Source organism: Bufo bufo, chromosome 1 (assembly GCF_905171765.1).
Source record: "Bufo bufo chromosome 1, aBufBuf1.1, whole genome shotgun sequence".
Taxonomy (NCBI): domain Eukaryota; kingdom Metazoa; phylum Chordata; class Amphibia; order Anura; family Bufonidae; genus Bufo; species Bufo bufo.
The window spans coordinates 263,363,030-263,376,609 of record NC_053389.1 but is presented as its reverse complement, the minus strand read 5'-3'; the positions used below and the strand labels follow the sequence as shown (position 1 = coordinate 263,376,609).

Sequence of the window (13,580 nt, the reverse complement as noted above, 5' to 3'; positions counted from 1 at the left end):
GGCCTCATGCACACGACCGTTGTGTGCATCCGCGGCCGTTGTTCCGTTTTCCATTTTTTTTCGCGGACCCATTCACTTTCAATGGGTCCGTGGAAAAATCGGAAAATGCACCGTTTTGCAGCCGCATCCGTGATCCGTGTTTCCTGTCCGTCCAAAAAATATGACCTGTCTTTTTTTTTTTTAGCGGACAACGGTTCACTGACCCATTCAAGTCAATGGGTCCGTGAAAAAACACAGATGCACACAAAATTGGCATCCGCGTCCGTGGCCGTAGGCTACTTTCACACAGACGGATCCGCAGATCCGTCTGCATAAAAGCTTTTTCAGAGCTGAGTTTTCACTTCGTGAAAACTCAGATCCGACAGTATATTCTAACACATTCTGTGTCCGGCCGGGCGCTCCTCCTACTGGTAAGTGACAGGTCTGTGCTATAAGCAATGCGCCGCACAGACCTTTCACTTACCAGTAGGAGGAGCGCCCGGCCGGTCACAGACATCGCAGCTCCCAGGTAAGTATAATGCTTCTAAAAATTGCTAAGTAACCATGGAAACCAGGACTGCAGTAGCGTCCTGGTTGCCATGGTTACCGATCGGAGCCCCAGCGATTAAACTGGGACTCTGATCGGAACTCTCCGCTGCCACCAATGATAGGGGGGAGATTTTAATTAGGAGGGAGGGGGGGCCCACTGGCCACCAATGAATCTACAGTACTACAGAGGAGGGAGGGGGGGCCCACTGGCCACCAATGAATCTACAGTAATACAGGGGAGGGAGGGAGGCCCACTGGCCACCAATGAATCTACAGTACTACAGGGGAGGGAGGGGGGCCCACTGGCCACCAATGAATTTAAAACTGGGGAGGGAGGGGGGTGTGCCCCCTCCTGCCTGGCAGCACATGATCTCTTACAGGGGGCTATGATACGCACAATTAACCCCTCAGGACCTGAGGGGTTAATTGTGCGTATCATAGACCCCTGTAAGAGATCGGGTGCTGCCAGGCAGCAGGGGGCAGTAATGTACACAGTTCAAAGTATATTCTAACTTGAAGCGTCCCCATCACTATGGGAACGCCTCTGTGTTAGAATATACTGTCGGATATGAGTTTTAACGATCTAACTCAAATCCGATGGTATATTCTAACATAGAGGTGTTCCCATGGTGACGGGGATGCTTCAAGTTAAAATATACCATCGGATTGGAGAAAACTCCGATCCGATGGTATAATAGGGACTCCTGACTTTACATTGAAAGTCAATAGGGGACGGATCCGTTTGCAATTGCACCATATTGTGTCAACGTCAAACGGATCCGTCCCCATTGACTTGCATTGTAATTCAGGACAGATCCGTTTGGCTCCGCACGGCCAGGCGGACACCAAAACGACTTTTTTTTTATGTCTGTGGATCCTCCAAAAATCAAGGAAGACCAACGGACGAAAAAACGGTCACGGATCACGGACCTACGGACCCTGTTTTTGCGGACCTTAAAAAAAAAACGGTCGTGTGCATGAGGCCTTAAAGGAAGAAGCCATGTTTTTTATCCTTTCACCATTTCTTGGGCCTTAATTAGACCGAGATTTACAAAAATGTTGTATTTCTGTTTGTTTCTAAGGGACGCAATGGGAGAGTTAGCAGAAAGGAACTGCGCCGCATCGTTGACTGCATGATGTTCCGAATTACAGACGAGCAGTTCAAGGAGTTAATGATCATCCTTGACCCAGAACACACAGGATTCATCAGTTACCACCAGTTCCTGGACTTGTTTGAGGAGAAGGAATCTGTTGTACGTGCCCATTAGCAGCTGATAGTTTTCTTTTTTTTTTCTTCTATTCTGGCTCATTTTGCACGCTGAGATTAGGCTACCTAACATAACGATGTGAAGGGATGAATGCTGGAGCGCTCGTGTGTATGATACCAGCCTAATGAGCGTGAGACATTAACACTACAGAGAGCAGTGGCAGAAAGTCCTCTACCGGGATGATTGCCGTCTACTGCTGCGAGTGAGAGCATTACAAATGATTATCAATTATTACATATTTGGAATGCATGGGAGGCCTAGCTTCCTAGTAGTTTGTCTGCAGACTAAAGCCAAAAAATGAAGGTTTACGGAGGAATATCAGGTAAGGAGAACTGAGACCAGGTTTACATTACCTCCCATCCACAAAACTAATGGGGTCATTTATCAAACTGGGGTAAAGTAGAACTGGCTTAGTTGCCCATAGCAACCAATCAGATTCCACCTTTCATTTTTGACAGCTCCGTTTTTTTGCGTTCCGTATATTCAATGGGTCTGCAAAACATATGGACAGCACTCTGTGTGCTGTCCGCATCCGTTGCTCCGTTCTGTGGCCCCGCAAAAATTGTGAGGCATGTCCTATTCTTGTCCGTTTTGCGGACAAGAATAGGCATTTCTATAATGGGCCTCCTGTTCCCTTCCGCAAATTATGGAAGGCACATGGGCGGCATCCGTTTTTTTTTTGCGGACCGCAAAAAACGGCACGATCGTGTGCATGAGCCCTAATGAAAAGGTGGAATCTGATTGGTTGCTGTGGGCAACTAAGCCAGTTCTACTTTACAACAGTTTAATAAATGACCCCATAAAAGTGTAAAATTTTGGCTACAGGTTATTATCAGAATTACTTATAATACTTTAACCCCTTAAACGGGTATTCCAGCAGAATAAAAAAAAGTTTTTGTCCATTTGGCTGCAAATTCTTTAAAAAATAACATAGCTAATACTCACCTCACTGATTCCCCAACCACTGCAGGGCCTGATGGTGTCAGGTCCCGCTTCAGTCCACTCCCTGCTCCTGTCCCAGCATGTCAAGAGATGACTGCTAGACTCGCTCAGCCAATCATTGGCTGAGGGGGGCCATTGCTGCAGGCAGTGATTGGCTAAGCGGTCTTCACAACTGTTTCCTACTATGTCGGCACAGGAGCAGGAAGTGGGGGATCGGTGAGGCGAGTAACCTTTGTTATTTTTAAAAAAGCATTTGCAGCCGTGGCAAAGCTTTTTAATTATGCTGGAATACCCTTGAAGGACGTGAGTCTAGTTTGGTACTTAAAGGGGTTTTCTAATTGAATGATTTTTCTTAAAAACAGGGTTGAAATGAGTTCATAAAACAATCATTACTCACCCCAGCGATCCTAATCTGCTTCCATTATGATGTGATCCTCTCCACTTCCTTGTCTTGGGCTCCACACACAGGAAATGGCTTGGACTACCCGCTCAGGCAATCAGTGGCTAAGGCGGGTCACTCCTTGTTGTTGAGCCCAAGTCTAAGAAGTGAAGAGCATTGAGGACTGGACCAGTATCAGAATGTCAGTGGCGAGGGATCGCTGAGGTGAGTGATGATTGTCATTTTTTAACTCATTCTGACACAATTTTTAAGGAAATTATTCACTGGGGAAACCTCTTTAAGGACACAATAAGGTGGTGTAGAAAACACTCAAGCTTTTTCTATGGCGTTTTTTTTAGTGATGGGCTAAAATGCCAGAGCAATTCATGTGTGTCAGGGCCCTAAGTCTAAGGGTCCATTCACACTTCCGTAAAATGGATCCAGATCCGTTCCGCAACGTTGCAGAACGGATCCGGACCCATTCATTTTCAATGGGGCCGGAAAAGATGCGGACAGCACACAGTGTGCTGTCCGCATTCGCATTTCCGGTCCGCGGCCCCTGAACTTCTGGTCTGCAGCTGCGGACAAGAATATACATTTCTATTGGGGTGCCGGCCTGGTGTTTTGCGGATCCGCAAAACACTGCGGACGTGTGAATGGAACTTAGGCTAGATTCACATGACTGTCATTTTTTCATTGCCATTTTCATTGCCACGAGTGTGTGCATCCATTTTCTGGCCATTTATCTCCTTTTAACGGCCGTATTGCGTTAGTTTTTTTAAAGGTCGTTAAAACCGGGCCCTTTTGATTTTAATAGGGTCCGTCTGGCCGCTATTTACTGGCCGTTAAAAAAAAAACGGCTACGTGAATAGCCCCATAGACACGCCTAGCACTTCGGTCTTGAGAGGTTTATAAAGTCTGTCTTAAATCAGCCTCCACAAGCTAACCGTGTCCTCTTTACCACTCACTGGAGTTGTGAAAAATGCTAAATAATGCAACGTTTTTGCGCAAATAACCCCAAAACTCTAAAGTCAGAATTGCGGAGTCTATTATACCTGCATTTTAATAGCATGTATGTTTCTTTTCATCAGACAGGTCACAAATGGTTAAATAACACAAGACAACCTGCAAAGGAGACTCCAGTTGTGCTGTCGGTGGATACAGTAAGTGAACTTACAGGAAACACCCTTCCACGTGGCTGCGAGAATCTGTGCAGAATGCCGTCTCTGGGCAGGGCGTCCATTTTTAGAGTACAGTAGGATGGATGGCGTACATTGTTATCACAGGAAACGTTCGAGTTGTTCTGATAGAACATGTATATTGTGCATTGACTGAACTGGTAGCGCGGCGCGGCGTACTCTAGTCCCTTGCTCCGCAGGCGCTCCCCTTTTTTTATGTCAGACTGGAATGCACAACAATAGCTTCAGATTTTAGTGGATTTTATGCATTTCCAAAAGCAATTCGCATACTTTGGAATGTAAAAGTTGGGACCGGCTGGCTGATTAAATTAATTCTTATTTAATAGCTCGGATCTCATCTGGCTGCCTTGCTGATGGTAATAAACGGTACGACGATGTTGTTAAAAAATATAGCTAGATTGTAGAGCAATTTACATGGAAACGTCATACTAATCTGCGTGTCACCAGTTAACACTTTGCAGTTTACAATATGGGTGTCACTTCAGTTTAAGGAACAAAGACAGTAACGGCTGAGCACAGTGGAATATGCGCTATCCATGGCATTTGGCTTTTTTCAGTTTGTTTTTATTTTTGCTTTTTTTTGTCCTGCTTCCTAGCTGTACTGTGTGTCATTTGTCTACAGCGTTCCCTTTATTGTTATCAGTGTGAATGCTTCCTATCTTGGCTCAGGCAGCAAGCTTTTCTTAGTAACTCTGTGCCTACAGGCGCATGCACACGAGTATTGCACACACATATTGCGGCCCAGAAATAGCACGCCGTTTGCGGACCCATTGACTTGAGTGGGTCTACGATCCGCAAGAGATGGTCTGCGCCGCCAAAAAAATTGTATATGTTCAATTTTTTTTGCGGTGCGGAGGCGCGGTGCGAAATCCAGTGGAAGCGCTTCGCAGCGCTTTCGTGGGGGATTTTGATCCGTGCCTCTGCTCCGCACCACTCCGTATCTTGAGGATTGTGGACAGATTCAAGTCAGTGGATACGCATCAGTGATACGTAGTGCACATAGCCGGTGCCCGTATATTGCAGACTTGCTGGGTAAGGTCCGGAATACGAGCGCGGGGCACACACGCTCGTGTGCTTGAGCCTTACTACTGATATTACAGTAATACAGTAAAGTGGAAAATGAGATCTGCTTTTTTTAACCTGTCTGAAGTGTAGTCTCGGAAATATGAAAGGGTTGCATGATGGACACCTCAGCAGAACAGACGAACCACATTTTGGGTTAGTAGGGTCTTTTGGACACCATTAGGGCATAGTATGTATTGGATCTGGCACTGCATTGTGGATTCTATTTATGACGGAAGCCATGCCACAGATGTGAAAGGAACCTAATATGAACAGGCGTGACACAATAGTAGGAATATAATATAATGATATCCATAATAATATATAATAGTATTTGCTAATATTGTCTTATTATTCTGTAGACAAAATGTGCCTATTATGCCTTTAATATTGCAAAACACAAAACTACAATAAAAACACAAAACTGCACACATCCTTGGCCTGCCCGATTGCCAGATTTATCACCAGTCAAGTATATATGGGACTAAGGGCTCATGCACATGACCGTATGGCTTTTTCAGTGTTTTTCGGTCCGTTTTTTACGGATCCGTTGTTCTGTTTTTTGTTTCCGTTGTGCTTCCGTTTCCTTTCGTTTTTCCGTTCCGTTTTTCCGTATGCCATATACAGGATACAGTAATTACCTAGAAAAAATTGGACTGGGCATAACATTTTCAATAGATGGTTCAGCAAAAACGGAACGGATACGAAAGACATACGGATGCATTTCCGTATGTGTTCCGTTTTTTTTGCGGACCCATTGACTCGAATAGAGCCAAGCAGCGTCATTTGCGGACAAGAATAGGACATGTTCTGTCTTTTCACGGTACGGAAATACTGAAACGGAATGCACACGGAGACACTTCTGTTTTTTTTGCTGAACCATTGAAATGAATGGTTCAGTATATGTACCGCATACTGAACTAAAAAAACGGCCAGTATACTGAACGCAAAATACTGGCGTGTGCATGAGCCCTAACTGGGACACCAGCTTACGGGTGTGCAGCATCTACAGGTCTGTGGGCTAATGTGCCACAGGATACCGTACAGAACCTGTATGCCTCCATGCCCTTCTGTATCTCATCTTGTATCCTGGCTAGACGTTGCCCAACAGGTACTACAGCCTCCTTTCAATTGTACAGTTTTCTACAATAAACTTTTCCTTTCGCTAATATTGGAACTTCACTTCACTTATATATATCATCATTATATTCAGGCGGAGATTAATCATCTCCCTTGCGGCTGAAAAGGGGCTTCAAAAAGATGCAAATTATGTGTTTGGGACTTTTTACCTGCGACTTTCGTTTAGTTTTTTTTTGGAAAGGGGGCGTGGTAAGGATGAAAAGGGGCGTGTTCAGCCGCCCGCAACAAATTAATCTTCATTTACGCCAGTTTTCCGGTGCAAAATGAAACTAAAAAATCTACGGCAGCTCTGAACTGTCGTAGATTTCTATTTAGGCGCACAGATTTACGAAGGATGCACCTAATTTATAACAAGGCATGCACCTCCTCATAAACTAGGCGCATCCTCTGGCGGCGCAGGGGGTATGAAGACCGACGCTTTCTGCATAAACCGCCCCTATAAAGTTTCATTCCATTGCAACAACTTCTTCTTGGCTAAAAACAGTGATTTCTTTTAATTACCTGTTACCAAATATTATCATAAATGGGTATTTTATAGAAAATTCCTCCCAATAGAGAACTTAAAATTGAAAACAAAACAAAACACAGGAACGACAGTAACGCTTTTAGGTATAGGCATTTAGAAGATTCCCTTAAAGGGTTAGACGTGATCTCTGATTGGTGAGGGCTTCGGAACACATTGGACAGTAAAGGCAGCGAAGACCCCGTCCACTGCCTAGCCCGTTAGATGACCGCACTCTGTTGCTGGTTATACTGCAGTTTTACCCACAAACCTGCGCTTCTATTAACATATTGTTAGTGGCCATGTGACTTTGTAGGTTAATCTGCGGTATTACTGGTCAGATCTTGTGAGTGGGTTTTAGGCCATCTGTGGTCGTCACCCCTTTGTCCCCATCTTCAGAAAAAGTAAAAAAATGACCAAAGCCCCCAAATTCCAGTTCTCTGTAGACCTGGGGGTCTAATCCTTTGTCTTATAGATGCCCCTATTGAAAGGGAACCTGGCAGCGCTAGTATGTTGCCCTCAGCGTCGTGTAGTGACAACCCCAGTGGGAACATCATACTGGAAATGACAAGTGACTCTCACCTATATACATGATTATGAGATCGGCCATCTTTCCTGAGCTGCTATTAAAGGGGTTATCCACTGATGACCTATCCTTTGACTAGGACATCAATTTACATACTTAGGCGTCCAACTCTCTGTATTCCCATGATCGGCCTCTTATTCATACTACAGGTACCATACTATATATAACAGCAGTGCAAGTATTGCAGCTTTGTCCCAAAATAAGATGACCTCTACAAAACAGTAAGGGTACATTCACATGATTCAAAATAAAAATAAAAGTGGCCCTATTTAGTAGTGGGACCCAAACTGACAGAAGGCAGTGTCAGCAGAGGTAGGCGGGGCCTATTAAGGCACATTATACCACCCCTGCAGAACCAAATACCACAGTGCAACACAAAATACTTCCCCAGGAGCACAAAATACCTCCCCAGCTGCCACATTCTGTCCTCCTACTCCAGTTACCTAAGGATGGCAATACAGTTGAGCGTCAGATCATTACTAACCATAGCTGGTGGTTGCAAAGAAGGCTCAGCCACCACCCTGGGCATCAGCCCACCGGGAAGTTTCCGCTTAGGCCAGTCCGCCCCTGGTTTTTAGAACCGTACGAGGTTTTTACTGTGAATTGCCACGATTTTATGATTCAGCTATTGGACACACAGGCAATAACGGCATTGCTGAATCACTGCAATTCACAGTAAAACTTGCAAAATGAGCTAATATCATTGTATCTTTTTCTCTTGCCCTGTAGTATTCTGCTTCCGATCTTGTGAAATTCAACATTACATTGCATTGATTTTCTGTCCCGGATTATCGGACTGTCTGGAATTTCACATTCCAGATTAGTAAATTCCGTGTATATACCATCACGCATGGATTTACTACAGTTGTATTAAAGTATCTGCTGTAACATTTTGCACTTTTTTTTTTTTTTATTACAGGTAGAAAGCATTCTCCGAGACAACATTACTACACACTGGAAAGACCTTTCCAAAGCTGTCCAGGCATGTGACACTAAAGGATCGGGGATCGTCAGCAGGGGCCAGCTGAAAAGAATCCTTCAGTCATACTGTCCCTCAGTGTCAGAGGATCACTTCCAGATGTACGGCATGTAACACTTTTCATCCCCACCATATTTTTTATTTAATTTTTTTGTATTTTTATCACTACAACTATTTCATATTTCTAAGGACGTAGACGTATTATGGCTTGTTATTGTGGGTCCTTTTGTGGGTACATATAATATGTTGAAAAATAATGAGTAAGGTCTCATGCACACGACCGTTGCTTTGGTCCGCATCCGAGACGCAGTTTTTGCGGCTTGGATGCGGACCCATTCACTTCAAAGGGGCCGCAAAAGATGCAGACCGCAAAATACACAACGGTCGTGTGCATGAGGCCTAATGGGAATGAAAAAAAGAACAGTAAGGCTACATGCACACGAACGCTGTTTGTTTCGTGTCCGTTCGTTTTTTTTTTTGCGGATAGGCGGTCTGCCTATTAGATTCTGCTTTCTATAAGGAATAACAGAAGAACAGCACTAAGAAAAGATAATCCAGAATTGTTACTTCATGAGGAATACATAGGGAATATTTACTAAAATATTTAAGTTTTAATAGGAAAATCTGTGGGGACCATAGTCTGCGGGTATTTTGCTGATATTTTCAGGAGATTACAGAAAATATGATTTATTTTATCCTTTTTAGGATTTTCGATCAATACAATTATGGCTCCTCTGATTGCGTCCCGTTCATCCAGTTTTTCCGTGACCTGGGAGTGTCTGTCTCTTGCGCTGGGGACATCAATGGCATAAGCACTGACATTTTAGAAAGGAACCAGTTCCAAGAAGAGTTGAGGCAGTTTGATCATTCAGACAGGTAATTAATACCTAGTGAGATTATGATGTATTACCTGTAATAAAGTGATCCATTTCCTACACACAATGGACGGAGCTGTAGTTCTGATGCAAACGTCCTACCTTGTAGCCACTGCAGAGCGGCTGATCAACAGAGGTTCGGGGACCACCAATCCGATATCGATGGCCTCTCCTGAGGATAGACTAATATCAATATAAAAGGAGCAGTACTCCATGCTCCCCCTAGCTAAGCTCTTCTCCAGCAGTACCCTAATGGTGAATGGAGACATGGTTGTTGTTGTGTAGCTTTCTCTTCATCCACTGCTATAGGACTTCCGAAAATAGCCGAGTGCGGTCTATCGACTATTTTCGGAAGTCCCATAGTAATGAATGGAGTGGACGTTGTGCTCTCCTTGACTTCAAGGGCCCAGTTCTTGAGATAGGAGCGGGTCTCTAAGGTGGGACCTGCAGATATCTGACTTTTGTGCCATATCCTAGTAATATGCCATCAATGTTGGGATAGAAAACCACTTTAATTCCATCAATGTTTAAGGGAACCTGTCACATAGAACGTGGTGTCTGATGTGCAGGCAGCAGTTATAGAGCAGGAGGAGCTGAGCAGATTGATAGATAGTTTTATGGGAAAAGATTCAGTATAACTTATATTTCATTAATTTATATCCCTGCTCATTCTGGGCTTTGTAGTCCAGGAGGCGGTCCTATCAGTGATTGACAGCTATCTCTGTATACACAGTCCTAGAGGGAAGGCTGTCAATCACTGATAGCACCGCCTCCTTGACTTGAAGGCCCAGAATGAGCAGAAATTTATATATTTATAAAATACAAGTTATACTGAATCTTTTCCCATAAAATATCAATCTGCTCGGCTCCTCCTGCTCTAAAACATGCTGCCTGTAGCGTACATTGCACTTTCATGGTGACGGGTTCCCTTTAAGTGTGAAAACAGCCTTTATGACCCAAACTAACCTACATTTGACTTTATTTCAAGAATGAGAGAGATTGAAAACCAAGCCAGCAATCTGATCAGGAAGATTACTGTGGATGAGGTGATCGACAAGTTAAAGGACTGTGTCACCAAACATGAGTTTTCCCTCAAGGAAAGTTTTCTTGCCTGCAACAAGCAACCAAATGGAAAAATCACCCAAAAAGATTTTAGGAAGGTAAGCACAGCCTTGTACTAGTGTATTGATAGCCCTGGAACCGGAAAATCACATTCAATGACTCCCCCTAATTTATATGCATTTCTGGAAAGTTTTAACCAACAGGTCTGCCGTCACAGCTTCCAGTGAGAGCTAGTGTATACAGATGTAGCAGGGTTAACACTCAAACGCTTAACGCGATGAGTTAAGAAATTTGAGTTATCTTGAAACAAAAGCCATTTAAAAGCAATTGAAGGTGTTTGCTTAACGCATTTAGTTTAGATAACACGTCTCATAAAGCATGAGTGTTAACTCTACTACATCTGTATGTGTCGGGCTATTCCTGCATAAGATTAAAGGGGCTGTGGCACTTCAGCAAATGGCATTTATCATGTAGTTAATACCAGCCACTTACTAATGTATTGTGATTGTCCATACTGCCTCCTTTACTGGCTTCATTCATGTTTTCATCACATTATACACTGCTTGTTCCCAGGGGTTATGACCACCCTGCCATCCATTAGTGGTGGCCGTGCTTGCACATTATAGAAAAGACACCGGCCTCTCTGGTGGGTGAGACTGTGGGAGCGCACATAGGCTGGAACTTTTTCCTTTAGTGTGCAACCACGACCACCGCTGCTGGATTGCAGGGTGGTCATAACCATGAAAACAAACTGTGTATAATGTGATGGAAAAATGAAGCTCCCCATTGAAGTGAATGGCGCTGATTTGCACCCAGGCCACGTGACACATTTGTGATGTCACTGGCCTGCGTGAAGCAGCAAGAAGGCTGTGGTGCCGTTGTCTTCTTAAACAGCTGACCAGGGTCCGACACCCAGGACCCCCGCAGATCAGATGCTGATGACCTATCCAAGGGATAGATCATCAGGAAGAACAGGTGGACAACCCCTTTAAGCTCCCTGTTTGGTGGCTGTTTAGTGGGTGTAATTTTACCCACTAATAGTTCTAATCACATATCGTACCGGTGTATTTGTGTCTTAATAGATCAATTATTCAAAGTCATTAGGTAAATGTTGGCCAGAAGTTGCACAACCAGAAGTAAGTTCCCTGCCTGGTGTCTTTCCGAATAGAGGAGATAACCCAAACCATGGGCATACCAACCATGGTGCATGCGTATTATACATCCAGAATCCAGAATCGTATTTTCCTAGGCACACTCTGCTGCCACTGTCTATGCGGAGGTTATCTGCTTAGTCTGTCTATGATGGTGGCGGGGGTTGTGCCCCCGTTAAATATGCTGTTAGAAAAAAAAACGATCCAGTGATGTTACTTATTTGTATAGTATGGTGCCACCTAGTGTCCAGAGAAATAGCCACGTGCACGCTAAGTAATGAGCAGAATGCTGGTGCCCTTGCATTCTCAGTCAATGTCCTCTGCAAAGTGATCCTGAGTTCACCAATAGAAAGAGCTTTCTGCCATGGAATACCTGAGAAGAAGACTGATTCTGTTCAGTGCCTGCCCCCAGCTGCACAGATTAGAAACCGCACCAAGGGGACACATTGAAGCAAAAAACTACACACAGAAATTTGTTCTGGCTTTTTTGCCTCTAAAGCAGTACCTGACAGTAGCCAGCAACGTGTTTCCGGCGATAATTTTCTTCCTGAAGGCCGATGCGGCTAAAGCTCAGAAAACATCCTTTTATCCCCTGCCCGGCGCGCTTCTCTAGTCATGCTTGAAGTCCAGGGGGCAGCGGCCTGCTTGCTTCAAGTCAAGATAACCACGCCCCCTTCCCTGCCCCAGCTGTCAGTCACAGCGAAGGGGGCGTGGTTACCGTGACTTGAAGCAAGCAGGCCGCTGCCCCCTTGACTTCAAGCATGACTAGAGAAGCGCGCCGGGCAGGGGATAAAAGGACGTTTTCTGAGCTTTAGCCGCATCGGCCATCAGGAAGAAAATTATCGTCGGAAACACGCTGCTGGCGGCTTGGGATGGTTTTGGGAGGTGACAGGTTCCCTTTAAGTGTGACATACTCTTCCAGTATAACTCTGCTTTGTATTGCCAGTCAAGTCTGTGGCGGTATAATATATAATGGGGGTATACAAACCTTTCAAGAAAGGACTGATTGGGGTGAGTCATCCCCCCCTCTCCCCGTGTAATTCTCATTGGCCTATCATATGTCAAATCCATTTAATGGTGAAATGTTACATGATGATGATTGCAGGTTGACTCGGGGCTTGCACTGATGAAAGAAAGGCTCAGTCTGTTGTGCTGCGAGACTTCTCAGCACAACGAGCGCAGCGTCAAGTTGCTAATGAGACATTTCTCATTCTGTTAGCACTTCTTGTAGCCCCACGAGCCACAAATCATCCTCTTTACACACTTTGCAATTAACACTTGCTGCAAAAAAAAAAAAGCACAGTAGATGATCGGTCTGCCACATTAAATTCTAACGCCGTGAAAAAAAGGGCGATTTTCTCCCAATTACTGCAAACGTTCTAGATCGCATTTTAGAATTGTATCTTTTTCATAATAAGAAAATATTCCTGAAAACAACACTGCATGATAAAGTGCCCAAATAACACTGCCTAGTCAGTAAACAGAATAAAGCTACATTCACACGACCGTATGTGTTTTGCGGTCTGCAAATTGCGGATCCGCAAAACACGGATACCGGCCGTGTGAATGTAGCCGGCCCTATGATAGAAAAGAATAGGATATGCTCTATCTTTTTTGCAGGGCCGCGGAACCGATCTACGGATGCGGACACCACATGTGTGTCGTCCGCATCTTTTGCGGCCCCATTGAAATGAATGGGTCCGCAACCGTTCCGCAAAATTGCGGAACGGATGCGGAGCCAAAAATACGGTTGTGTGAATGTACCCTAAAGCTGGTATCTTTCCATAGGTTTAAGCTCCAAGTGTGAGATCAGGGGTGCAAAGTGTCATTGCCAGTGGCACCCTCTTTAGTAATGACAAGTAATGTGGCTTAAGTGACAGCATTGGTCACACATCCTCAAGGCTGGC

At 44.5% G+C, this 13,580-nt stretch overlaps 1 protein-coding gene across 2 annotated transcripts in view; it reads left to right on the top strand.

The window, feature by feature from the left end:
- Window positions 1-13,580, top strand: part of EFCAB6 (EF-hand calcium binding domain 6) — a 180,030-nt gene that overhangs the window by 103,591 nt on the left and 62,859 nt on the right. For both annotated transcript variants that reach the window (XM_040439180.1, XM_040439181.1), the window contains 5 exons: window positions 1,611-1,781; window positions 4,209-4,280; window positions 8,526-8,686; window positions 9,291-9,461; window positions 10,449-10,620. In XM_040439180.1, the coding sequence (XP_040295114.1) occupies window positions 1,611-1,781; window positions 4,209-4,280; window positions 8,526-8,686; window positions 9,291-9,461; window positions 10,449-10,620 (747 nt within the window). The remainder of the gene's footprint in view (window positions 1-1,610; window positions 1,782-4,208; window positions 4,281-8,525; window positions 8,687-9,290; window positions 9,462-10,448; window positions 10,621-13,580) is intronic.